Source organism: Myotis daubentonii, chromosome 8 (genome assembly GCF_963259705.1).
Source record: "Myotis daubentonii chromosome 8, mMyoDau2.1, whole genome shotgun sequence".
NCBI classification, from domain to species: domain Eukaryota; kingdom Metazoa; phylum Chordata; class Mammalia; order Chiroptera; family Vespertilionidae; genus Myotis; species Myotis daubentonii.
In genome coordinates this window covers 30880880-30906340 of record NC_081847.1, presented here as the reverse complement: position 1 = coordinate 30906340, position 25461 = coordinate 30880880, and the positions used below count along the sequence as shown (strand labels likewise).

The 25461-nt window shown below is 57.8% G+C and overlaps 2 protein-coding genes and 1 long non-coding RNA gene across 9 annotated transcripts in view; 1 reads left to right on the top strand and 2 right to left on the bottom strand.

Moving 5' to 3' along the window:
* Positions 1 to 1558: 1558 nt before the first annotated feature.
* On the bottom strand, positions 1559 to 14625 carry ADAM33 (ADAM metallopeptidase domain 33). Of its 5 annotated transcripts, none has more exons than XM_059705657.1 (22): positions 14460 to 14623; positions 12367 to 12446; positions 9987 to 10063; positions 8152 to 8230; positions 7883 to 7959; positions 7610 to 7799; positions 7306 to 7371; positions 7155 to 7226; positions 6840 to 7006; positions 6665 to 6749; positions 6427 to 6569; positions 5782 to 5959; positions 5579 to 5668; positions 5173 to 5368; positions 4916 to 5024; positions 4621 to 4819; positions 4450 to 4527; positions 4240 to 4348; positions 4023 to 4161; positions 2872 to 2963; positions 2634 to 2706; positions 2245 to 2380 (listed from the first exon to the last, which is right to left on the bottom strand). In XM_059705657.1, exons 1-21 carry the CDS (start codon positions 14566 to 14568, stop codon positions 2669 to 2671), a joined length of 2373 nt encoding a protein of 790 aa, XP_059561640.1. In that variant the 5' UTR covers positions 14569 to 14623; the 3' UTR covers positions 2245 to 2380; positions 2634 to 2668. The 5 variants fall into 5 exon arrangements, 2 of the variants coding, with proteins under 2 accessions (XP_059561639.1, XP_059561640.1); XR_009454040.1 differs by having other exon boundaries at positions 2363 to 2380; positions 2863 to 2963; XR_009454041.1 differs by lacking the exon at positions 2872 to 2963 and having other exon boundaries at positions 2245 to 2377; positions 14460 to 14625.
* Positions 12348 to 17522, top strand: LOC132239411 (uncharacterized). Of its 2 annotated transcripts, none has more exons than XR_009454043.1 (3): positions 12348 to 12469; positions 13275 to 13351; positions 17113 to 17522. It is a non-coding gene; the product is annotated as an uncharacterized LOC132239411 (long non-coding RNA). The 2 variants fall into 2 exon arrangements; XR_009454044.1 differs by lacking the exon at positions 17113 to 17522 and adding an exon at positions 14425 to 14537.
* Positions 16773 to 25461, bottom strand: part of SIGLEC1 (sialic acid binding Ig like lectin 1) — a 24715-nt gene continuing 16026 nt past the window's right edge. The window contains exons 12-22 of one of the 2 annotated variants that reach the window (XM_059705654.1): positions 24391 to 24651; positions 23919 to 24230; positions 23178 to 23429; positions 22598 to 22867; positions 22257 to 22508; positions 21653 to 21946; positions 20759 to 21019; positions 19649 to 19951; positions 19289 to 19391; positions 18834 to 18907; positions 16773 to 18229 (exon numbers count right to left, since the gene is read on the bottom strand). In XM_059705654.1, the coding sequence (XP_059561637.1) occupies positions 18120 to 18229; positions 18834 to 18907; positions 19289 to 19391; positions 19649 to 19951; positions 20759 to 21019; positions 21653 to 21946; positions 22257 to 22508; positions 22598 to 22867; positions 23178 to 23429; positions 23919 to 24230; positions 24391 to 24651 (2492 nt within the window). In that variant the 3' untranslated portion in view covers positions 16773 to 18119. The remainder of the gene's footprint in view (positions 18230 to 18833; positions 18908 to 19288; positions 19392 to 19648; positions 19952 to 20758; positions 21020 to 21652; positions 21947 to 22256; positions 22509 to 22597; positions 22868 to 23177; positions 23430 to 23918; positions 24231 to 24390; positions 24652 to 25461) is intronic. The other variant, XM_059705655.1, reaches the window with a different exon arrangement.

Genomic DNA, 25461 nt, shown 5'->3' with positions numbered 1-25461 from the left:
GAATTAACATTGGTACAATACAATATACTACAGACCATTTTTAACTTCTCCAGTGTTTCCACTAATGTCCTTTTTCTGTTTCAAGATCCAACCCAGGATCCCACATGACACTCAGTGGTCATGTTGCCTTAGCTTCCTCCAATCTGTGGTAGCTCTCGTCTCTCCTTACAAGCCTGGTGCTTCCCCATGCAGCCCTGCATGCCCCCACTTCTTGGGGACTGTAAGTGATAAAAACTCCTCCCAATGGCATTCATCTCTCCAGGTCCTCACTCAGTCATCTCTATAAATCAAAATCTCACAGGTACAAAGAACACAGGACTTTAGAAAACAGTCTCATTCGGCCTCTTGGGCTGGCGGAGTGAAAGCAAGCCTGAGCTGGGGGCTGCCTCTCCTGTGCTGCCGATGGGAGGATCGAACACTTGCCACCATTCCCCAGCTCTTCACACGCCCTGAAATATGATTTTGCACTCTTCCCATTAAGAGGAGACTTTCCCCCCCGCCAATCCCTGGAACCCAGGCTGGCCCATAGAGTGTCATGGTAAGTACCATGTGCCAGCCGTGGAATCTTAGGAGATCTTACAAGCTTCCAATCCGTTGCAGGATGAGGTGAGAGAGGAACTTGCCTCAGGATCACCATGGCTGACGTTTCCTTTTGCCTCTGGCTCCCACCTGCCTTGGGGTGGTCCTGTTATTGATCCTGTCTTTACTTAAAATTTTGTTCATCATGGGTTTTTAGCACTAATTTTGATCTTTTAAAATACTACTTATATTGATTATTATTTTTTGTGCCCAAAGTAAATGAGCACACTTACCTCATCCTAATCCTGGTCCTGCTCTCTTAGAAATCCCCCCCCCGCCCCCCACAGCTGTCATGTGAACAAGCCTGGGCTAGCCCACTGGAAAATGAGAGACACACAGCCCATCTATTCCCATCACCCCAGCCAACAGCCAGCCAACCCCAGAAGAACTTCCTAGTTGGCCAGCAGTTAATAGCAAACATATAAGTGATCTGAGTTGAGACCAATCGAACCACCAGCTGAGTTCAACCTAACTTGCCAATTCCCAGAATTGGTTGTTAGTTTTAAGTTTTGGGGGAGTGTTGTTACACAGCAACAGCTGGCTGATACAGGTCACTCAGCAACTCTTGCATGAAGCAAGGGAAGAGACTAAGTGGCTTCTGAGACTGTCCAAGGGAGGCAGGTGAGGTGGGGCAAAGAGATCATTCAAGCAAGGCAACACCATCTTATACCCAGGTCCGTCTGGGACTCTGGCTACCATCTGAGGCTTCACCCACCAGCCACCACCCCTCAGGGAGCCCCACAGGGTTGAATTTACAGGCAGAAAAGACTCACACGGTCCCTTTGGTGCCCTTTCTAAAATGGCTCCCTCAATCCCCGCCCAGGGAATAGAGGAGAGGCTCAATAATGTCCAAAGTGAGGGGGCTGCAGTATACCCCACACTCCTCCAAAACCTCAGGTGCAGGACTAGGACTGGGATGGGGCTGAGGAACCATCTAGGGGACAAGACAGGGCAGGAAAAGGGAGGAAGGAAGGTCTGAAATGTAGGGTCCCCGAGTCCAGGCTCTGGCCCAGCAGACACTGCCCTCTGCAGAGCTGCATGTAGCACACATCCCCAGTTAGAGGCCTCTCCCATGTGATCTACCCCCCACCCCAACCCCGTGACAGGAAGTCAGTGACGATGTGAGCTTCGTTCCCTGGACGGATGGTGTGAAGGAGAGACTGTTCCATGACATGAGCGCTTCCTGACCACTGCCAGATCCTCTGGGTCAGAACAGAGATTGCTTCCCATAAGTCCCCTCAGAGACTGATCGCCCCTCTCCATGTCCCAGGCATGCTGGTTCCTGGAACAGGCCCTCGCCCTTCCCTGGGCAAGCGTGTAAGGCCTTTCCCCCTTACCTGGGTGGGTTACGCCCAGCACCCCTATCCATCCTGCCCGTCTATACAACCCTTTAGCGGCTGCCGCATGGTGTGGTGGATATCCACTTGGTCTTGCCGCTGCCCAAGATGTACCTTGTATATGTTCCCTTAATAAACTCTGGTAATGATGGAGTTGTCGCCTCTTTCTTTGGTCTCTCAGACCTGGGAAGTTTTACATAACAGATGCATTCTTGGGCTGGCATGATCCAGCCCTAAAGAACAGAGAGCACTGGGCAAACTCTGATGAGGCTCTGGGGTCCTGGAGCGGGTAGGGCGGAGGTAACTCGGGGAAGAAACTTGCAAGCTGCCTGAAGGTACCGGTCAGCTGACTTGCTGACTCTGCCCCTGGCGGTCCAAGTGTCAGTAGCCACCTGTTTTTAAGTGTCCTCATCTCAGATCCCCCGCTCGCCAGAGACTGGATCTTGGCTTCTGGACTTGACCTGCTGAAAATAAAGTGGGGGAGGGGTCATTCCCTGAGAACTGGGACCTCAGGCTGTGGGTCATGTGGCAGGGACCCCCTGTCCTCCCTCAGTGAGGACAGATGACCCAGGAAGAGCCACAACTTCTCCCTCGCCCACTCCAGAGGCTTCCAGCATCTGGCCTCCATGACAACAGCTTCAGAACCCAAGCTCAGAAACCCCAGAACAGTGAGCTGAGGGGCAGTGGGAGGTGGACCACATCAGGGTCCCCACCTACCTTGGGTGCAGGTAGGGCCACAGGGCACAGGTTTCTCAAGGTGGCTGTTGGGCTCTGGCAGGGATCTCACTGTCTGGGAGCAATGGGTAGAGAACGAGTGCTGTGAACACAGTTGGCAGTGGTTCCTGGGTGGGTAGGGCACTGGGGACTCAAGTTGGCTGGGTGTTAAGTGTACAGGAGGGGGCCCAAGAGTCCATCCCTTCACTTCCTTCCCCATCTCCCCCTGCACCTCACTCACTGAGGGGTCGGGGCTCTCCAGTGGTCATCGGGCCCAACTCCAGGTGCTGAACACTGCCCAGGGGGTGATCCCTGCATGGGCCATCTTTGGGCCTGACCAGCGAGATAAGAGGTTGGAACAGTGCTGCTGAGCAGGACACCTCCCCCCGCCTTCTGTGTTGACTGAGCCTCCTGCTCTAGGTCACTCTCTCTAGTGACAGCTGTTCTCCACTCCTTGCCATTGGGTGACCCTCCTGTCCTCGATGACTCCAAGCCATTCTTAACTGCTCATGCTCCATCTCCCAGGGCCTGCCACTTCCATGTCTCTTCAAAACAGTCTCCACTGCCCTCCAGACTCTGCCCTGGCGATGACATGCAGTTGCTCCCCTCCTGGAGGGCCCCCCATGCTGATACACCAAGCTCTGAGCACCTTGCACCACTGCCCACAGCACTGCAATCACTGCTCATTGTGTCAAGGCCCCTCACCTGACACCTGGGACCTGCCTGGTGCCCACCGCTGTCAGGGAGGGCCTCTGTCCCTATCTCCAGCCCAAACCCTGCCCTTTCCCTCAGCTTGTCCTAGGCACACCCAAGGCCAGGCTGTGTCAGATGTGGCTATGAGGTGCCTGCCTTGCCCAGTACCCAGTGGGGCAGCCCTAGGTCAACCATGCTTGGTATTATAGAACCCTCCTCCCAGGTTATGAGAGCTGGGTTCCTCTCGAGGCCTTGGCACAAGGGCAACTGGTGCTACAGCTGACCGGTGGTCTGGAATGGAAAGATGTGCCAACCCAGCATTTAGGAACCTGAGGGAGTAACAGCAGAGATTTAGGCAGAGGAAATGACAGGGCCAAAAGCTCATGAGAAAGAGGCTGGGGAGGCCTTGAGGGGCACAGTGGAGCAGGGACTGCATTATGAGCTGGTGGAAAACAGGGCCAAGTCAAAGATGAGGCAATCGCCTGGTGGGAGAAACAGGAGAATGGACAAAAAGAGACAACCACAGCAATGGGGAAGGGACCCCCACCCTTGGCCCCTGGTGCCTCCTGCTCAAGGCCTCTCTGCCTCTGGGGACAAGGCCTAACTAAGGACACCACCCAAGCTGTCCCAGGCCCAGCAGAACTCTGAGGAGCAGGAACCACAGGAGTGGGCTCAGGGAGCAGGGACCTCAGAGCCTACCCACTGGCCCTCCTTGAGCTGCACAGGCCGTGCTGAAGCTGGGATCCGCGCTGCCGGTAGCAGCACCAGGCCAAGCCGGCCCCAGGAAGCAGAGGCAGTAGGAAGCTAAAGATCACTGCCAGCAGGAAGGCGTCCTGGTCTGCAAAGGACAAGGTGAGGCTGAGTCCTATGTAGGTGCACCACAGGGCCCGTCCCCACTCGCCCCCTCTGTGCGCACTTTCTGGCTGCACAGGGCCACTGTCCAGGCTGCCACCCGCCCCCCGCTTGTCGCAGGAGGGTGGAGCCCAGCCAGGATCACAGTGGCAGTTATAGTTGCTGTTGCAAACCTGCAGAGGAAGAGAAAAGGAGGGTCCCATGGGGTCAGGGACCTCAAGGTCAGTCACCCCCCGGCACCCCCCCACACACACACACACTCAAGACCACTCACCCCATGGCCATGGCAGGCGGTCAGACAGAGCTCCAACTCCTGAAAGGTAGTGTTCTGGCAGCGCCTGTCCTGGCACACCTATGGGCAGTGGAGTGCACTAAGCACCGTGGGGGAGTGATGCTTTGGCCTAGGGACTCGAGTGGCAGGGCGGGCTTGGTGGGCAGGGCTCACCATTGTAGGCCCACACTGGGTGCCTGGCTCCACCAGGCCCAAGTCAGGCAGGTCCAGCTGGGCACCCGGTAGCAGGAAGGCCCCTCTGCAAGTCACCTCCCTGCCGTCCAGGCGGAGGGTAGAGTCCACCGGCATCGTGTGTGGTGCCAGTGGGCTCTGCTCCCCGCCCTGGCACTGCAGCTTCCCGCACTGCGCATCCCTGGGGACCAATTGAAGTGTCAAGCAGCATGGGGGGGGGTCCCCCTTGTCTCCAACCCACTCCCCAGCTTCCGGTCCCTCCCGCTTCTCTCCTCACCTCTGCATACAAGGCACGTAGCTGCCCTCCTCATCCCTCCCGCAGTTGCCGTGGGCGTTTCCTGCCGAGTTCACCACGTGGAAACAGGCCTCCGGTGCTGGGCGGGAGCCTGGAGAAGCACGGGCGGGGCTGGGGACTAGGCTGACCCCGCCCTCCGTTCTCCCCCTCCCCCCTCGCCCCTCCCATCTTTCCTAGAGGAGAAAACTCCCCAGACCCAAGGGTAGGCACGGGGTGCAAGGCCGCGCGTGTCTTCTCACCGGGTCCCCAGAGCTGTTGGCACTGCTGCTCAAGCGTGGGGCACGCGCCGTCCAGGCAGTAGCCACGGCCGCTGGCGCAGGGCGAGCCGTCCAGGAGGTAAATGTCGGGGGGGCAGTGCGGAGAGGCGCCCGTGCAGAACTCAGGGAGGTCACAGTCTCCCGCAGCCCGACGGCACGGCGCGCCCGCCGGCTTCAGCTGTGCAGGTGACCCGCGTGCGGGAGAGCGACCGAGACACAGAGGACAACGGACCGTGAGAGATCCGCGCCCACAGCGAGGCTCGGGGCGGGACAGCCCGGCGGGAGAGCGAGGTGGACCCGCGGGGACGGAGGGCGCCAATCCGCCAGGGCCAGCAGGGCTGCCCCACAGCACCCTCCACCCTCCCCTCGGAGCCTGCCGCGCCCTCACCTGGCAGCTCGCGCAGCAGTCCCCGCGGGAGCACCGGGCCCCCGCTCGCAGCGAGCAGTTGTGCGCGAAGCAGCAGGGGTCGGGGCACTCCTGGAGCCAAAAGGGCGAGAAGGGGGGCCAGGTGAGGTCCGCGCGCCCGACCTTGGAGGAGGGGGAGGGCCGGGGCCAGCCTTGGCCTCCAGGGCCCGGCGCGCGGACCTCACCTGGCCGGCGCCGCAGTCGCACTCCTCGCCGTCCTCCACGAAGCCGTTGCCGCAGCGCGCCCGCCGCACCGGGAGCCCGGAGCCCGGCGGGTTGGAGAGGCACGAGCCGCGCCCCTTGCGGAAGAAGGCGCGCAGCTGGCGGCGGCTGCAGGCGCTGAACACGCGGGGGAACGGGTGCCTGCGGGCGGGCAAGGGCGTCGGCGCCTGCAGGGATCGCCCCCTGAACGCCCTGCTCCTCTCGGGTCACTGCAGAACCACCCGAGCCGGGCCGCACAGCTGCGTGTCGGGCGGCTCGGATGCTTCGGGGGCAGAGCCCAGAGAGGGTGCTCAGCTGGACCGGGGCGGGACGGCGTGCCTCCCGGAGCCAGCAGCGCCAGACTGAACGTGGAATCCCGACCCAGCGCGGCCAGCCCTGTAGGAACAGCCTGGCTAGGCGTTTCCGAAAAGAACCTTTATACTCGTGAGCATTCGCTGTCCTGTGTTTACTCCATTTAAGCCTCACAACTCGGGGCCGGTACGATGATCATACAGAAGAGGAAACTGGGAGATAAGCGTGCACCCAAAGGAGTGCAGCCGAGGAAGGGCCTGGGTCTAGTGGAGCCTCCCTAGCAGCTCCTCCCCACCCGGTCGCCCGGTCGCCCATACCCCGTGGCTGCTGCCATGACGCAGCCGCCTGGCTCCGCTGCCTCCCCTACGCAGCAGCCGTCGGGGTCGTGGCTGAGGCCGAGGCTGTGGCCTATCTCGTGGGCCATGGTAGCTGCAGCGCCGATGGGGAGCTCCGAGTGATCCTGCGAGGGCGCGGGTGCAGGACGGTCACTGCGGGTTGCGGAGACCGCCCCGCACCTCTCCTGTTGTCCCGTGTCCAGTCCGCGGAGCAGCTCACCGCGGTTACGCCTCCAGAGCTCTCTACGAGGCACATGCCTTCCACGGGTGCCAGGCCCACGGTGTCGCCCCGGAAAGCGCGGCCCCTGAAGGTGGAGCGCAGCGTGACCTGGTGATGCGCGCGGGGAGGAGGAGCCGCCCAGCCGGGGACCCGTGTGGGGATGGGAGGCACCCACGTGAGCAGCTGCGTGGAGTCGTGTGGCCGCCGCCCCCACAGCCCCCGGCGCCACCGCAGGAAAGCCCAGAGCGTGTTGTTCGCGTCCGGCGTGATGCGGATCTGGTCCTGCTCGGTCCATACTTCCAGGCCGGTCAGCGCCACCTGAATGTCCAGGGTCCTGAGAATCTATGGTCAGGGCAGGACGGGCCTGAAGCCGGGACCAGGCACACCATCCTGCTGGTGACCCCTCTCTTCCCCCCTATATGCTCTCCTCATCTCCAAGCCTGCCTCCTCCAGCTGGGACCTGCCCGCCCCTGTGGCGGCCACTACCAACCTGGTCCACGTAGTTGGCGATCTCCAGAAGCCGCTGTTTGGTGTGGTTTAAGTCCCGGTGCTGGGTCACAAACTGGAAAGGCAGCAATATGGTGATGTGACCAGCTGACTGGCCCCTCTCAGCCGGGCAGCCCCCTGGAGTCTCCTCTCACCAGGGCGTGGTCCGCCACTATGTACAGCTCTAGGTGCTTCGGGCTTCGCTGGGCTTCCCGCCAGTCCTGCGGAGAGGCAGCGGTGACCCTGAGTGGCAGGCTGCTGGCCTGAGCCCTGACCACCAACCCCAACCCCTGGAAAGCACAAAGGTAACTTTAAAATTTTTCAAGAACTTGTTTCTTCAGCCTTCAAATAAAACATCAGGACAGGAGACCCTGAACATGGGCCACCCTTTCCTGTCTTTCGGATTTGGAGGGCTGGGGATACTGCATTCCCACTCCCACCCCTGTCTGTGCCCCTGACCCTGATCTGGGTGGCAGGAGGAAGGCTGGTCATGTTCTTTTTGTCTTCAGGATCCTTATGGCCACAGGCCCCTTTCCAGCTAAGTAGCTGCTCAGTCCAGAAGATCCTGTGGGTTGAGGCACCCTGGGCATCCCCAGCTGGCCAGGGATGCACATAATAGCTGGCATTGCTGCTGAGCGTGATCAGACCCCTAGGATGCAGAAGGGTGCAGAAGGGGAGTGAGCGAATTCTTACCCCTGCCCCAGGCCCAGCCCCTCCCCCAGAACTCCTCACCTTATCCCAGAGCAGGTGCTCAGGACTACCCAGGAGTCCGGGAAGCCCCTCACGTGCCCATGGTAATGGCAATGATTCTGGAGAGCAAGGGATCCAGCCTCAAATCTCAGCCAGGACTGAAGTGGGAAGGGCAGGTTGGGGGTGGGGAAGGGTTGGCTCCAGCCTCTCCTTAGGAACAGGAGAATGGGGAAGGAATGGTGGGGAGGCCCTCGGGGAGTGCATGCCTAGCACCCCTCACCCTGACCTCAGTGCCCATGGAAGTATCTCACCCTCTGGTTGGGGACCAGCACCACTGGCTGCCCATCTGGGCTGTAGTGGGTTTCTGTGTATCCTGCGGCCAGCAGCCTGCTGGGAAGGGGTGTTGTAGGGATCACCTAATTCAGCTCTGCCTCCTCCAGGATGCCCTCCAGCCTTCCTCCCTGAATGCTAATGGAGCAGCTCTGAGTGAGGCACAGGGCTAGCACTTAAGAAGCACCCAGCCCAGTCCCTGTTGCTCAGTGGTTTAGCATTGACCTATGAACCAGGGAGTAACGATTGGATTCCTGGTCAGGGCACAGGCCAGGGTTGCAGGCTCGATCCCCAGGAGGGGGTGTGCAGGAGGCAGCCGATCAATGATTCTCTCTCATCATTCCATCTCTCTCTCCCTCTCTGAAATCAATAAAAAATTTTTTTTTTAAAAAAAGAAGCACCCTTAGCAGAGTCGCGCAGCGAAAGCGTGCTGGGCCCATAAAAAGAAGCACCCACAGTGTGTCTTAGGAAAGGGACAGGAATGACTGACTGTGTGTTGCTTAGTTCAGAAAAACCTTGGGCTAGTGCAGCGGTTCTCAACCTGTGGGTCGCGACCCCTTTGGGGGTCGAACGACCCTTTCACAGGGGGTCGCCTAAGACCATCAGAAAACACATATATAATTACATATTGTTTTTGTGATTAATCACTATGCTGTAATTACGTTCAATTTGTAACAATGAAAATACATCCTGCATATCAGATATTTACATGACGATTCATAACAGTAGCAACATTACAGTTATGAAGTAGCCACGAAAATAATTTTATGGTTGGGGGTCACCACAACATGAGGAACTGTATTAAAGGGTCACGGCATTAGGAAGCTTGAGAACCCCTGGGCTAGAGGGAGAAAAGTGAAGAGCAGGAAGGAGGCTTGGTGGTGGCTTAGATATGGGAATGGGAGTGTGGGAAGCACCAGGGAGGAGCAGCAATAGGGGCAGTTTGTGACCCTGAGGAGCCGGTGGCAGGCAGCTGGTTCCCCAGGCCTAGGGCTGGGCAGGAGGAGAGGACTCAGGAGACACGGCTGGGCAGGTGGGACTCGGAGCCAAGGAAGTGCGGCTGAATTCCCTGTTGGCACTTCCTGCTGCCCAGCCTTGTTGGGCATCAGGTCAGTCCTCTCTCTAGTCCACCTCCCTACCTCAAGGATCCTTGAATCTTCTCCTATGGCCTGCAGACCCCACATCTCTCCCCAGTTGTCCTCCAGTGATGCTCATTCCCTTAATGATTCCATCTTTGGGCCACATCTCCCCAGGATCCCTCCCACCAAGATGGATCAACCATAAGTCAATCTCTCTTGACCTCTGTACTGCCAGACCACCCCAGAGATCTGGGATGCCTGCTTCCTCACCCCCCAGTCTTTCCTTCACCTTCTCAAGCTTTGTGCCTCAGTCCATACACAACTTAGGAGGTAGCTGATGTGATCAACCCATTTAAGGTGGGGGACACCAAACCCCAGAGAAACCGTGGGTAGGCATGGTGGAACTAGCTTATTCCTAGTGCACCTGATTCCCTGGGGGAGAATAACCTGGGTGGAGTGCTCAGAGCAGTGCCTGCAATGAAACAAGCACTTGATACATTGGGTGATGCACACTCTTTTCTGGCAGAGAGCTGACAAGATGCTCCTGGGGCCTGGATGAAAGATGTACTCCAAAACAGGGCTGACCCAACCCAACAGGCCATTTCAGCCTCAAGGGAGCCCTCCCCCTTCCAGCCTCCCTCCTGGGTTCCCACCAGTCCCTGCCCCCAGCATTGTTCCCCACCCCCAGAGAGAGAGGCTGTCCTGGCTCCCAGCCCCCTCCCTGGACTGGTACTCACTGGTTCTTCTCCAACTCCAGGAGGAGCTCCTGCCCTCCAGCCTCCAAGGCTACCAGCCCCGTGTCGAGCTTCAAGACCTGGGCGAGAAGGAGTGCAGGGCTGAGGTGGCAGGCAGCCTGGCCTCCTGCTTGCCAGGGAGCTGGTGGGTAGGGAGCCAGCCGGCCAGGGAGTTCATGGGGAGAACATGGGGGTGAGGGGCAGAAGGGTCCCTGCTTGCCTTCGTGGGCATGGGTGGGTGTGGGGGTGAGAGCATGCTGATGGGCATGGGTGGTGTGGGGGTGAGATGTTCCCAAACTCAGGATGTTTGTTCTGACAACAGCCATTTGACGTAGCCCGCTAGGGACACACCGCTTCCTCCCTAGAGAGACGAGGGGTCCCAGAAAGGGGCCCTGCCTTGCTCAAGGTTACTGGGCCTTCCCTCTGGCTCTTCCCCCTCTTTCATGCCAGGCCTCCCCTAGGCAGGAAGGAAGTGGGGTCCTGAAGACAGTGCAGGGGGTGGGTGGATGTCAGGTAGCCATGGCTCAGGCCTCCTCACAACCTCTTGTTTTGGCATCTTTTCTCCCCGCTCCCGGTAGAAGTCAGACTTTACTCCTCCACCTCCAATTCTGACAAAATGTCAGGCCCTGAAATTCCTTGGTCTCCAGCAGGCTCGCCCAAACCTGTTTCACGGACCCTATGAAGTAAACACAGACCCCTTGCCTAGGCCAAGAGAAAAACACTGGTGTTCTTGGCCAGATTGTGGGGGAGTGAGGCGGGGAGGGCGTGGGCCGGGCCAGCAGGCCAGCCTCTCCTTCCCTGCTTCCCACGTGGGAAGACTCATCTGCCTCCCTCGTCCACTCAGCCTGGCTGGGGGCCCAGAGGCAGTCCAGGAGCCTGCGGGAGAACTGCTGTGTCTTCGGAATGCTGGCCCCAACCCTCGCTGGCCCTTCCTTTTTAGTCCACAATGCACGGGCTGGGCCGGAGGCCAAGGGGCTCGCAGTCTTGGAGTGGAGACTTCCTCCGCAGGTGGGGAGCAGACAGCTCCCTGCCCCAGCAGGAGCCCAGCAAGGCCCCGAGCATGAGCTCATGGGGCCGGAATGCCACTTGCTTTATTGGAGAAAGGTTTGTACCAAGGAAAGGCAGGGGCCCCAATGAAAAGCCTCCTCCTGCCACCCCGAGACCCCAGAATCCCCTCTCTGTTCCTCCACACCTCTGTGCCCCTGCTGTCCTCACTTCTTGCCCTCCTAGTGCCTTTACTCTTCACTATGTACCCCATCCCTGACCTGAAATGTGAGTGTTTCCTTCCGCTGGGACAGGACTCCCTGCCTCAACACCGACCTCATCTCCGCAGGCTCCCTGGGGGCAAGGAAGGTCACAGCCCAGACCAGACCAGGAGGGTCCACAGTCAGGGTGACTCCAGCGTGAGCCCAGCCTTGCCCTCTGCTGGTGACATCCAGGAAAATGATCTCAAAGCTTGGGCCAGCGCCATGCTTGACCACTTGAATGGGGACCCTGAGGGTCTGGGGGACCCAGCGAGGGAGCTGTGGGCCTGTGTCAGCCTCCCGGCCTCATGGCAGTGCTCTCCTGTTTTCCTCCAGGCCAGCGTGGCTTGGACAATGGGTTGTCCTTTCTTGCCTGAAAATTCAGGGTGAAGAGGGCTCTCTAGGTTTGGGGGACATTGGCCAATGGTTTGAAGTCTTTCAGACCCTAGTGGGTCTCAGACTTCTAGGCTAAAGAGCTGTGCGAACTTGGGCAGTTTCTCCAGCCTCTCTGGGCTTCCGTGTGCCCCTCTCTGAGATGGGCATACGGAGGCCACTGGCCTCCTGGTTTGCAGCACAGCTATCTCTGTGGCACGTGTGGGTGGGGCTATGGTTATTCTGACAGTGTGTGATGGGTGGGTGTTGGGAGGAAATTGGGGCAGAGCATCCTGGAGAATCAAAATGGGGTGAGCTTGCATCTGAGGGCCACCAGAAGAGTGACCACTACCCCCTGGACAGAAGTGGATTCTGCATGAGCCCGTGAGGCTGAAGTTTCAGGCCCCTCGATGGCAGGGTCCTGGAGAGGACAGCAATGTGTCCACAGGGTGACATGTTCTGGAAAACTTTGCGAAAGGCAAAGTTTGTGTTTTCTTAAAGAGATCCCTGAAGTTTCGTGCCTGGAGAGTTGTGGGAAGGGAGAGAAAGAGGAGTGAGGGGGAAGCCTGAAAATGACTTCCATGTGTGCAGGCTCACATAATCTAGATGTCTCCCCACCCCTGCCTGCTAACCCTTCCGGGAGGAGCCTAAAGGGCTGGGAGGGGAGCTGAGGGAACGCAGTAAAACTGCCACACTGCAACCCGGGGAGGGGCCAAGGGGCTGGGAGAGCCTGGGCCCCGCAGAGGAAGGGATGATGTGGCACTGACCGGCTCCTCCAGGGTGACCAAGCGCCAGGCTCCTCCGTCCAGGACCCAGAGAGGGGTGACTGGCTCTCCGGGGGTGTTTCCTGATGTGAGGACAGAGCACAGGGTGAGGGGGAACCTGAGGAGCAGAGGGGAGCAAGGACAACAGAGGGATGGGGTTTGACCATCCATCTTCAACAATCCATGGGGTGCCCTGGGAACCGAGGAGCAGCCTGGGGGGTGGCAGAAGAGAGACCGAGGAGCCTAGGAAGGATAGTTCAGCTGGGGATGCTTGGAGCCCCACTTACCTTGGGGGAGGGCTTGGTGTCAAAGGTCACAAGGGAGAGACCAAGGCCACCAGTGCAAGGGGGAAAGAGGAAGGCAGCCTGGGATATTTTTAGACTGGGCAGCAGATGCCTTCAGGGTGAGAGATCTGTGTCTCCACCACCCTCTGAGAAAAACAACAGCTAGATGTTTTCTTGGGAGGCTCACTTTGCTCAGAGCTGCCTTTGGGGGCTTCATGCAGGAAGTGGGGCTTCCAGGGACCCTGGCCCAGAGGCTGGGGGACAGAGCCTGAGTGCTCCCAGTGGGAGTGGGTGTGCTTCAGGAGCTCCAGGAGGAATACCAGAGCCAAGCATTACTCAGAGGAAGCTGGAATGCTCCCCTGGAATGCCCCCAATCATCCTCCTCCCAAGGACTACAGTAACTCTTGCACTACACCCCCCTGCAGGAGCCAGGCCCCAGGCAGCCCAGAGCCTGCAGGCAGCCCACCCACCCCTCTGGCACTCAGTCCTGGGGAAGCCCAGCTCCCAGAACTGACAGCTCCGCCACCTCCACCCAGCCCTGCCCAGGCTGAGACACTGGCCTGTGGAAGTGGCTCAGCAACTGCCAGGCCTCCCCAACTCCTTTCTCCTTGTCTGTCTCCTCCCCAGACCCCATCATCAAAGACCTGGAATAGCAGCAACTCCAGGAGCTTCCTTCCTCCAAGAAGCCCTCCCTGATTGGATGAGTGAGTTGCTATCAAGCAGTTGCCATCAGACAGGGCAAGTGTGGGCAGGGGTCTGAGCGCTTCTGGGGAGAGGGGAGGATCTCTTAGCCCAGAGAGGACTTCATTGGGTGTGGAGAACCAGGTCTTGCTGGGCCCAGGCCTCCCACATATTGACCTCTGGCACCTTGATGGGGGAGAGGGAGGCAGAGATGGGGCTGTGGTGGCTAAGTGAAACTAGGGGAGCCAGTGTAGTGTTGGGGAGCATAGAGCCCCTCTCCACTCCTCCCAGGGGGTTGCATCCCCCTCCCCTGACTCCAGGCTGTGGAGGAGGAATCAGTGGAATGCCTGGGGACCATCACCATGAGAATGAGGGCTGTGGTCCCTCTCCCTGAGGGTTCAGGGGTCCTATCCCTGTTGGGTTCCCCCTCCACAGCGCTCTGCAAACTACCCCCTTCCCAGCCCAGCCTGTCCTGCCTTCTCCCTGACCCTCCCAGGCATTTGACATCCAGGCCTCCACCAATCCTCCCACCTACTCAGAGCTGCTGACCCGCCCCCGCCTCACAGAGGGTTGAAGAGGTTACCTTCTGTGAGAAGCCCTCCTCTAACCAAACATGGCAACAGTATAAACTAGTTACACACTGGCCCAAGGCCCAGGATGGGGGTGAGCTTGGGTGATGGGTGAGTGTGGAGGTCACAGTCAGTCCCCTGGTCTGAGATCACAGCAGGGTTGGGGTGGGGGGGGGGGCGGTGGCAGTGGGCTAGGTGCTTTCCAGAGGAGGAAGACCCTTGAGCCCTAAGGGATGGAGGTGCAGGAATGTTTCCACTGGAGGATGGGGCCTGGGAATCCAGGCAGAGGGGTTTGCGGGCGGCGCTGCTCAGAGGATAAGGATTCCTGCCCCTCTGCCTTGTCGCAGGCACAGTGGCAGTTGGGCAGAGTGTGCAAGTCTGGGCCCTTAGGCCAAGTTCAAGTGAGAATCCCTGGGCAGGTCCCAGGGAGACCTTCCCAAACCCTCTCTAATTCCCTGTCCTGGCGCCGCATTCCCGGGAGGGGGGAGGGGGTTGGGGGTCTGTTCAACCCCTCCAACCCCTGACAGTGACCAAGCCTGCCCCTCGGGGCGCTCCCACTCACCGCGGAACGCCTCGGCCCCCCACACCGACATCGGTAGTCGCAGTAGCAGCAGCAGCAGCAGCCAAGCTGGCGGCGACGACCCTGGAGCCCTCAGAGACCCACGGCCCATCGCTGTGAGCGCCTGGACTTCTGAGCTCGGCTCCGGCTCCGCTCCCGGCCCCGCCCCGGCTGGATGGCCGCCGACCCACTCCCTGTGCAGCCGGCAGCCTCATCTGCCGCACCCTCCCCGCGGACCCCGCACGCAACCCGGCCACCCGCGCCGGGACCGCAACCGGTCCAGTCCCGACCCTGGACGGCAGAACCCGCGTTCGCCAGCCCTCGGGGAGCCGGGCGGCCCTCCCGGCAGGAGCGGCCCGCTAGGGGGGCCGGGAAGGGGCTCCCCCAGACCCGCCCGCGGTTTCCCGCCCCGTAGGTCTCAGAGAGCCCACACCTGTAGGAGTGGAGGGTGGGCATGGGGCGCAGACCCTCGGGAACGGCCTTTGAGGACCGTATCAGAGGGGCCAGAGGCCACCTGTCGCTGCTCGGGTCTGCACATGGAAGGCCCCGCTCCCTGATCTCCTGGGGCGGACCTCTGCCCCCTCCTTGTCACCAATTCTGCCCAGAGGCGCCCTGGAGAGCACCCCTAGGAGAAGGGAGGCGGGGGCGACCCTGACAGGTGCGACCCAGCGGCCGCCAGCCCCGCCCCGCGTGCTCCCGGGTGGGCGAGGGGAGCGAGCGAGCGGAGGCCGCAGTTCTGACGGCTCTGTGCTGCCCAGCGGTGGGGGCTGGCGCACAGGTAGGGGCGGGCGCAGCCCTAAGTCCCTGGCGTTGGCCTGGGGTGGGGGTGAGGGTGGGGGTGGGAGTTACAAAACCATAGACTCCCAGACGTTAGGGATCCTTTCGGCCACGGTAACATCTGCTTCTTGTTTTCAAGGCTTGTTTGTGTACCGAGTGGTAAATTCGAAGGTGCAAGTGTTCCCATGGCGAGGGATATTAACTTTTAAGCAAATCTATTTGTTGTTGAGAAATCAGAGTGTGGCAATTCAATTAGTAAGAGTTTCAGCAGCAAGGGAAAGCTATGTTCGCCTAATTCAAACATCAAAAAGTGTGAGATGTTTAGGTAACATCCCTCCCTCTTCTGTGTCCACCTTCCCAGCCACATCCCCCAACAGAAAGCCACTAAGTATTAGCATAGGCTTTTAGATTGTTTTATCCATTCCGGAGATAACACAGACATATTTTTCTCTGATTAACATTTTTCTGCACCTTGATTTTTTTTTTTTCACTTAATACACCTTGGAGATTCTTCTACAGTGATAATGAGACCACTCAGTGAATTTAGAGTGGTCTCATTCTCACTATTCTCATAATTATTGAGGTACAATTTACATACAATACGATGCACCTTCTATGACGTGCAATTAGATGAGCTTTGATAAAAGTAGAAATGCAGGGTCTTGTGGTAAGGGCATCATTTAATGTCTTAAGAAACTTTTTCAAAGTGGCTGTTCCAGTTTACATTCCCACCAGCAATGTACGAGCGTTCCAGTTTCTCTACACTCTTACCAACACTTGGCATTGGTACCAGGCTGGTGTGTTCAGTGGCTGAGCATCAACTGATGAATGGAGGGCCCCCAAAGACACAGTCAAGGCTCTGGTGCACTCAAAGGGGAGCGTGATGTCCTTTGGCAAAGTGAAGAAGGCGCTTTAAAAGAATCTGTACTCGGCCAGAGTTTGGTTAGATTTCCCTAGACACCCAGCATACAAGGTGGAAGGTTTTTTAAAACCATCTTATTGAAGTACTATCAGTTATATTTTCAGAAAAATGTGTCCTAAGTGCCCAGCTCAATGACTTTTCACAAAGTGAATCCACCCTTAAAACCTGCACCCAGACCAAGAAACAGCACGCTGTCTGATCCCCGAAATCCCTTTGTTGGTCCCTTCGGATCATGACCTTCCCCCGTAAGTAACCACTATTCTGACTTTCATCACCACTGATTACCTTTGAACTTCACGAGAATGGAAGCATTAAGTCTACACTGTTTCGCGTCTGACTCCTTTCATTCAATATGATGCTAAACATGTGTAGTTGTAGCTCCTAACTGCTGTATAATGTTCCATTGAGTGAACATAGCACAATGCATTTATCCATTCTATTGTGTTTCTGTGTTTTTGTTAAGCTTCGCCGGAGGATATTTTTTCATTGCTTTTTTTAGAGAGAGGGAGGGGAAGAGACACACAGAGAGAAACATCGATGTGAGAAAGACACATCAATTGGTTGCCTCCCACTCGAAGGTGCAAGAAAACGACTCACTCTAATTATGTTGCAGAATGGAGGTTTATTGGAAGGAAATGCCAGACAGGCTCCCAGGGCAGGGTCTAGCCATGAGGCACTAAAAAGAATGGGACCTTGGACCAAGAAGGGTCCCAACCACTGCTAATGGAGCTCGCTAGGCCTCCCATTTCTTCCCAACCTGTTAGGTCCGTGCTAATGCCCCATTACTCCCCATGTTTCCCAACCCAAAGCCCAGAGCAGTGGGCTCTCTGCTCTTCCCACCATCTGACACCGGGCTACCAGGAGAGTCACTAGCCTACCCACGAACTGGCTCCCCTCAGGTACTGACTTCCTGGGAGCACATCATTCCTTCTTGGTGACCCTCATTCATCTTAACAGCCCCTGGCACGAGCCTCCAGGAAGAGGACGTGAACTCACTGGATCATGGAGAGGAATGTACCTGGAGCAAAAAGAAGGATGCTGATGACATCGTGTCGGCTCCCTAAGGGTGGGGAAGCGGATGGGGGCATCCCTTCTTCCAGGGACCAGATCTGGCACAAGACTTCTGCTCAGGCAACCCCACTGCCTGGCATGCCCTCTCCCTAGGGACCATCAAACCTTCTTGATTTCCTCAGTCTTAATGTTTGAGATGGACTGCCTCCTCCAGGAAGCCCATGACCAGGGCATGCCCTTCAGCAGATTGGCACTGAGATAGAATGTGCCCTGCTGGCAAGCATTCTCATCAATGTCAAAAGTCTCAGGGATGAATCTATTGTTGGGAATAGAATAAAAAACTATATTTCCCAGAATCCCTTGCAGCCTCGAGTGGCCATGTGACTAAACTCTAGCCAATGAGAAGTGAGTGGATATGACATGTGCAACCTCCGGTTATGTCCACAATGGGAATGGTATACCTTCAACTTCCACTCTTCTGTTGGAGGGAATGTGAACACAATGTGGTCATTGTGAACCCTCACAATCAAGATAAGCTAGAAGGACCCAGAGTACCAGCAATTTAAACCACCATAACATACCCAGACTAGTATGCGAGAGAAAAATAAAATTTTCTCAAGTTGAAGTTACTGTATTTGGTCTCTAGTTAGAGCAGCTTAACTTATAATCTAGCTAGTACAGAGTGCTAGTACAGTGTTAGGATGTAGAAAGCTCCTCTTCTAATCCATCCAAACAGTCCAGAATGGGCTTGGACAAGAAAGATGTGAGGAGGAAGTATATTGGAAGATAAATGGAGAGACGAGATCCAGAGAAAAGAGAAGGAGAAGTGGACAACATGATCAACTCCTTTTTCTTCAGCATCCCCTGAGGTCAACACCCTCCTGGGTATATTAGGGTTCATCCCCCACTCTCACCACCTATTTTTCTTGGGGGGCAAGAGGTTTGGAATCAGGTCATAGAATGTTAGATGTCATAGCGTTGTTTTCATAGCTGCCGTCAGGAGCCAGTGCAGCCTTGTTTACCAGGACCAAGTCATCACAGGTTCCATTGGACTCCTCCTCCTAAGGGCAGGCAATGCCACATGGTCAGCTTAGGGGTGGAGCACAGGAAAAAATCCCAAATGTGGCTGCATCAGTATCCATGAATTTCCCATAGAGAAAACCCTGGTCACAGGAGGACTCTGGGAGATGTCATCACCTGATCCCTAACCCTGGAGGGCAGTCCCCCAGACCCCAAGACTCAAGGGGATTGGTGAGAATGTGCATGGCTAGAAGCCCTGCCCCACCAAATGGATTATCTGCAGAAGGGGACACATCAAGGGGAAGGAAAAACAGTTTTTCACTCTTGTCCAGGTGATGGGCAGAGAGGCGCCAAAACACAGGTGGCGTTCCAAGATGTGTCTTGGAAGTGGAGGTGTCACTGCTAAGTTCAGAACGTCTGCCCCAGTCATCCAGCCAGCTGCACAGCAAACATATGACTTCTCTCTGCCCTGATCAGAGTATGGCTCCTCCTATCTCCTCAAGGGGCCCTGGATCTCTATATGCTCTCCCCCATCGCCCCCTAGCCCCACACACCAGCCTATGGATGAGAGCAGTCTCTAGGGGCCAGCCCTGCACTGTGGGGTAGCCGGGCCTTATGTCTGTGTGCGCCCACATGGTGGTTAGATACCTGCACCGTGTCCTTCTGAGACGCCATCTCCACCGAATTCTCACCCACGCTCAGCTTATGAAAATATCTCCTTCTGCAAGGGCAAGAGTGGACTCAGAGAGCCTCTCCTCTCCCTGCCTGTCCCTATTCCTGCACCCGCCCCACATGCTTGTCCCCAGACTGCTCACTGCACCAAGCAGTGGGGAGCATTGTGGGGGGTGGGGTACCTTATCTTTCTTCCCTCCCAGCCCTTTCTTCAGCACAGACAGGGTAGAGATAAGGAAAGAAGAAAACTACAGCAAGATGGATTTAGAGATCATTCTAGAAAGGATACCCAAATTTGGAGCGTGGGAAGGGAGGAGGGCAGGCTAGAAAGTATGGAGCCTGTGAATTTGGTAGGAAGGACATGGGGGAATGTTAGGGGAAAACAGAGAAGGCTGAGGTGGCCCCATCCACCCTCCAGCTCTGTACCCACCTCCAGGCGTAGAAGGCTCCCAGGACCAACAGGAGGAAGAGGAGGCCAGCCAGCAGCCCCAGGAAGCAGAGTAGGTTCTGGAACAGATGCAGGCTGTGCAGGGCTGGAACACAGGGGAGAGCTCAGGGGGCAGCTATGGCTCCAGGCCTCCAAAGCTCCTTTCCAAGTGACTTTCCCAAGGTGAAACCTTTTCTAACTTTCACTTTATCTCAGGAGCTTCCCCATGCAAAGGAGCTTCAAGCAACCAATGTAGACTAGACAGACAAGCCGAAGCGATTCAGGGAAAACCTCAGAGGGAGCCCTGGGACCTGAGAGCCAGGCCTTGTGTAGGGTGGCCTGGGAAATGGAGCCCTCCCTCACCTCTGGTTCCAAAGTAGGTGGAGGCAGAGGCAGAGCCCAGGGCGTTGGAGGCAGAACACACGTATTCCCCCTGGTCACTGGGCCGCAGCTTCTCAATGTCCACCCTCAAGGCATTGGGGGTGGCTGAGACATGGATGTGGGGCTCTGCTGGAGTGCTCAAGGGCTGGCTGGAGGCCACCACTCGACTGCCAAGGTGGAGGGTCAGGCTGGCTAGGGGCTCGCTGTCCACTCTGCAGTCCAGAATACCCTGGGTGCCACCCTCAGGTTCCACAAAGACCGTCATGGTGGGCGTCTTGGGAGGGTCTGTGGGAAGACAGAGAGTGTGGTGATTATAGAAAACAACCACAAACTCCTCTCCTCCCTGTACCCATGCAAGGCGATGTTGCTGCTCCTCCCATTAAGAGCCTATTTCCTTACACCTTGACTCGCTTTGACCACTGGAAGGCAAAAGTGACATTGTGTAACATCAAAGATAGATATAAAAGCCTCACAGCTTCTGCTCTCCTTGGAATACAAGCCTGTGGGAAGCCCAGGCCAGCCTGTTGGACACACGTGGCCCAGCCAGCAGCCAGCCCCAACCACCAGCCACGAGGGTGAAGCCATCCTAGACCACGTAGCCACAGTTCAGCCATTAGACAATTGCAGCCACATGAAGTGAAACCAGCAAAACTGCTCAGAAAGGAATGTAAGAACAGAATGAAGAAAGTCAGAATGTAAGAAGGACTGACTTTCTGGCCCACAGAATTGTGATCAAATAAAATGGCTATAATTTTAAGCACTAAGTCTTGGGGTGGCTTGTTACACAGCAATAGCTGACTGAGACAGCATGAGGCCCTGGTGGAAAATGGAACAGAGAACCAAGGTTGCTGAGGGCTTATTGTGTGGCAGGCCTTCTGCATGCTTTATCTCCTAGCCGCCTCACAAGGTGAGGGGATGACATTTGCAGATGAGGAAACTAAGGCACAGATGCACAAGAAGTCAATAGGAGTCCGTCAGTCCAGGACTCCATGCCTGTGAAGTCCTTGCTCTTTGCAGGCAGAAGAAGAAGAAGCCCAGAAGTGGGCAGGTGAGTAGTAGGGAAACTGAGGCAGGGGGTTGTGTCACACTCACAGAGCACACGGAGCATGACCGGAGCAGAGGTGGTGGTCCCAGTGGGGAGCTCAGCCCGGCAGTGGTACACTCCAGCTTGGGCACGGGACACGTAGGAGAAGGAAAGGGTGGGCACAGGCTCCGCATATAGTTGCCGACCGTTCCAGAACCAAGCGAAAGTGGAGTTGACCGTGGGCCTGGGGCCACCAGGAAGGTGACAACTCAGGTTCAGCGCTGCACCCTCAGGCACATCCAGGCCTGGCTCGGCCACCACACGCACGCCTGCGGGCCAAGGACCAGGAGGTGGTTGGGGATCTGCAGGCCTGGGTGGGATCTGAGGGGGATCTGAGAGGCCTCTGTGCATTATGGGAAGTTCTTATCTGACTTGGGATCTGAGCCCCAAAGGTGGAACTGTGTCCCCATCAGACTGAGATCTCTGAGATCAGGGCTGTCTCTCATCCTCACACAGGAGACCTTCAGGGCAGGGCTGGGCCGCCCTTTCTCACCAAAAAAGATGTCCTGATGGATGAGGCTGTGTCCTGCCCCCAGATTGGACTCCCCAAGGGTGAGGCTGCACCTCCTCCCTCAGCCTGGGCTTGCTGAGGGTAGGACTCTGTAACCTCTTCCCACCCCAGGTGCCCTGGGTAGGGTCTGTGCACTCTGGAGGGCAGGGTTACGTCTCCTCTGCACCCACGCTCTTCTCCGGCATTGTTACACCTCCGCTCTCATAGGGAGCTCTCCAAGGGTAAGATTGTTTCTCTCCCTCAGGCTGGGCACCCCCTCCAGTGGGAGCTATTCCTCTTCCACCAGATCAGGTGGAGCTACATCTATCATTTCAGGCCAGTCAACCCCTGTCCACGTGGACTCCGACCCCACGGCACCTGAGCCCCATCTCCTCCCCCATCGCCCGCTCACCTTCCGCCTGTAGCTGCCCTGTGGTGCTGACTGAGCCCAGCAAGTTGTGGGCCTTGCAGACATAGGTGTTCTCATCACCTGAGGGCACATCTTGCACCTGTAGCCGCAGGGAGTTGCGGGCCACCTGGACACGGCCCGTCCCCGATGCCAAGCCATGGCTGGTGGCCAGTACCTTGCCATCCCGGGACAGGGCCAGCTCGGCAGGTGGCTCGCTGTCCACAGTGCACTGCACCACAGTCATGGGGCTGGCCCTTGAGTCTCGGAAGGAGGACAGGACAGCATCCCTAGGAGCATCTGGGGGTGGGCAGGGCATAGGTGGGGTCATTGCTTGGAAATCCTATCCTGTCCATTGTCCGCCCTCCTGGCATTGGTGAGGCTGAAGCCTCTGGAAAGTCATTTCCTAGAAGTGCCACCTTCTCAGGACCCCGTGGGAAGATTCTTCAGGCAGGGGTCACAGGGACCCAGGCCCCTTTCCTCACCACCTACGTCCTTCTTTCCCCAAGTGCCCATTCCCAGCCCACCTGCAATTCTGTGCCCACCCCCATCGGGGCCCAAAAGTGCCCTCCGCCACCCTGGGTACCCCCATCCGAGGACCCCTACTCACAGAGGACTTGCAGGGCTGTAGGCCTGGAGCTGCGTGTGCCCTGGGCATCCTGGACTTGGCAAGAGTAGGCACCGGCATGAGCCCGCGTAGCCACCGGGATTGAGAGGGAGGCGGAGGGCCCTTCCTGCAGCCAACGGCTGTTGTGATACCAGGTATAGAGGGTGGGTGGGCTGGCAGCAGGGTCCTCACAGGTCACTGTGATGGAGGCCCCCTCGGGCACAGCGGCCGACGGAGCCAGGGTCACCTGCACGCCTGTCCCAAGGAGGCCAGGGTCAGCGGGGCCCAGCCAGACACCAGAGCAGATCCCACCCCTGGTGGCCTTGACCTGAGCCCTGCCTCACCCTCCAGCCGCAATTCCAGGGACGTGTTGACCTGGCCCAGAGGACTGCGGGCCGAGCAGCTGTAGAGACCCTCATCCCTGGGCCGGGGCTCCCACAGCTCCAGGCGCAGGGTGTTGGGCACAGAGGCTTCGGTCGAGGAGGCCAGGAGGCGACCAGCATGGCTGAGGGCCAGCTGGGCGGGCGGGTGGCTGTCCACGGTGCACAGTAGCAGGGCCAGCCGCCCACCACGACTCTCCAGGAGGTAGGTCAGGCGCAGGCTGCGGGGTGGATCTACAGGAGCATGAAAGGCGTGGACAGAGTTCAGAGACCACAGCCATGAGGAGGCCAGTGTGTAGGTGCCGTTCAAACCAGGAGGACCCGGGCCTCCCACCCCAAGCGCTTCCACTTGCTCATCTGGGGCACTGCTGCTCTGCCCAGAGAGAACCTCTCTCCATAGCCCCCAACTCCCATGCTCCTGTGAAGGTCTCCGTCAGCTGGCTGAGTTCTGGTACTGAGTTCCCAGGTTGGGCCTCTGGCCATGCCCTGATCCCAGTAGGCTACTGTCCTTCCTTCCAGCCCCACCCAGCCACCAACCACTCACAGAGGACATCAAGGATGACAGGTCTGGAGAAGCGCGGTGCCTGGCCAGGGGTCACCACACCACAGTGGTAGGAGGCAGCATCCGTGACTGTGACATTGGGCAGGAGGATGGCGTGGGCACCTGGGCGCTGCTTCCCGTCTTGGTACCATGTGTAGGTGAGCTGAGCCTTGTGCGTGGTCCACACAAGGCAGGTCAGGTTCACCGGCTGCCCCTCCGGCACGGTGGCCTTTGGCCACACCTGCACACTCACAGCTGGAGAGAGGAGGGCACGGAGACACCAGTGAGGGTCCTGAGGCCGAGTAAAACAAGCCACCTGTCTCCATGAGGGAGGGACGCCCCTCGGCCTCTGGGAGGCACAGATGGTCCACCTGTGAATGGGCTCAGAGGTGGAACTTGGCAAACAACTCATCATCTCTCAGCTGATCCCAAGCGGAGTTCTGCGGAGCCCTCCCTGGCCCTGGTGGGGAGCACATGGGAGAATACAGGCCTCCCTGGCCCTGCTGTGGCTTCTCCTTGAGCCCCCGTTTCTGATTAGTTTTGTCCACTGGGCACCCGTGTAAAATTCAGTTTTTAAAAAAAGCTCTTCCATGAAGCCCAAGTTTGAAGACTGCTGCCCGTAAGAAGAGACTACCCTTATGCCCAGCCCTCTTGCCTGTGCCCAGCCTTCCAGAAGCCGCTCCAAGCAAGCTTCCCTCCTCTTAGAGGAGCCACCCACCCACATACTCACACCCCCACACTGACCCTGGGCATCGAAACTGGCTGAGGCCGAGGTCTGGCCTAGGGTGTTGGTGGCCTCGCAGGTGTAGACTCCCTCGTCCTCCAGCCCTGCGTCGTGGATCTCCAGGCGCAGCGTGTTGGGGGCCACGGCCACCTTTAGCCGGGGAGAGCTGCCTGCCAGTTTCCCCACACCTTGTAGGGTGGAGGCCACCAGGCGGTCCCCATGGAGCAGGCGTAGCTGGGCCAAAGGGTCGCTGTTCACACGGCACAGGAGGAGGCCCAGTCGCCCAGGGCCAGTGTCCATCAGGGTGGTGAGTGTGGCCTGGCGTGGGGCATCTACACAAAGTGGGGAGTGGTCAGGGTCTGGCCAGGTGGTCCCTCATCTAAGGCTCTCTCATGAGGCAGAGCCCAAGACCCGGGGGTCAGTATCCCCTCCTCCAGCCACACCCTTGGCTCCTTCACACCCCAAGAAACATGCAGTAATGAAAGCACTTACAGGACACGTGGAGGCTGATGGGGGTGGCCAGGCTTGTGGTGGCTGAGCCCGGGGCCTGGGCTTGGCAGTGGTAGGCTCCAGCTTGGCTCAAAGTTATGGCTGCAAAGCGGAGTGTGGCTGAGGTCGACTCCTGGAGGGGCTGGCCATCCCGATACCAGCGGTATGAGGTCCCTTCCAGAGCCTCCGTGGGTACCTTGCAGCTCAGGACCACAGCCTGGCCCTCCTGGAGCTCGGGTGATGGTGACACCTGGACCCAGGCTCCTGCCGGAAGAAATCAAGAGCAAGTGAGGACCCTCCGCCATATCCTTCCACAGTCTTGGACCGTGTGTCATCCACACCAAGACTGCATGACTGCATGACCCCAAACCTGTGTCCCTGAGCCACAGCTCCCCCACCAGACCACTGCCGACTTCAACCCCTGCCTCGGTCTCTCCTGCTCCCAACTTCACTGCATGGGTCTGTCCTGGCGTCTCCACCTACCACCTTGAGGTACGGCTTCGCTCTGTCAATCACATCTCGCCTACCAGACAGAAGGTGGGCCTCTCAAGGGTCCAACCCACTTATATGACCTGCAACCCAGTGCCAGGCACAGTGCCTGCACGTGCTAGCTCTGGACAAATGTTGGTTTGACACCATAAAGCACTAAATCCTGCCACGGGCCATTGTCCTGATCATGAGTTGAACTCAGCATGGGTGACTGAGGGCTTAGAAGGGGAAGTTAGCAGCTATGTGATCTTTTCCCTCCAGCCCTCTCTAGCCAGCTCTGCACCCAGGCTCAAGGTCATGAGAGCCCAGGAACTGGGGACTAAGCAAAGGGCAGTTCCTAGTGCCCCCTGGGTCTAAGGCAGGATGAGACCAAGCTGGAGGCGGGGGGAGGGGGCGATGGAGGGACAGCTGGAGTGGTGACTGAGAGCACAGGCTGTGCCTGGGAACAGAACCAAATTAGTCCCAAGCTAGCAGGGCCACCTGCTAGTCATGTGATCAGGAGCAAGCTCCTAAAGCTCTGACCCGAAATATCTCTGCCTGTGAAATGAGTATAATAAATAAGAAAAGATGTATAGGACCAAGGCC

Coding starts and splice junctions, on each gene's coding strand:
- ADAM33 (XM_059705656.1), bottom strand. CDS start 14,568: ATGGGCCGTGGGTCTCTGAGGGCTCCAGGGTCGTCGCCGCCAGCTTGG. Junction 7,800..7,882: donor AGCACCTGCTCTGGGATAAG/GTGAGGAGTTCT, acceptor TCTGCATCCTAG/GGGTCTGATCACGCTCAGCA. Junction 4,162..4,239: donor TGGCCCTGTGCAGCCAGAAA/GTGCGCACAGAG, acceptor TGTCCTTTGCAG/ACCAGGACGCCTTCCTGCTG.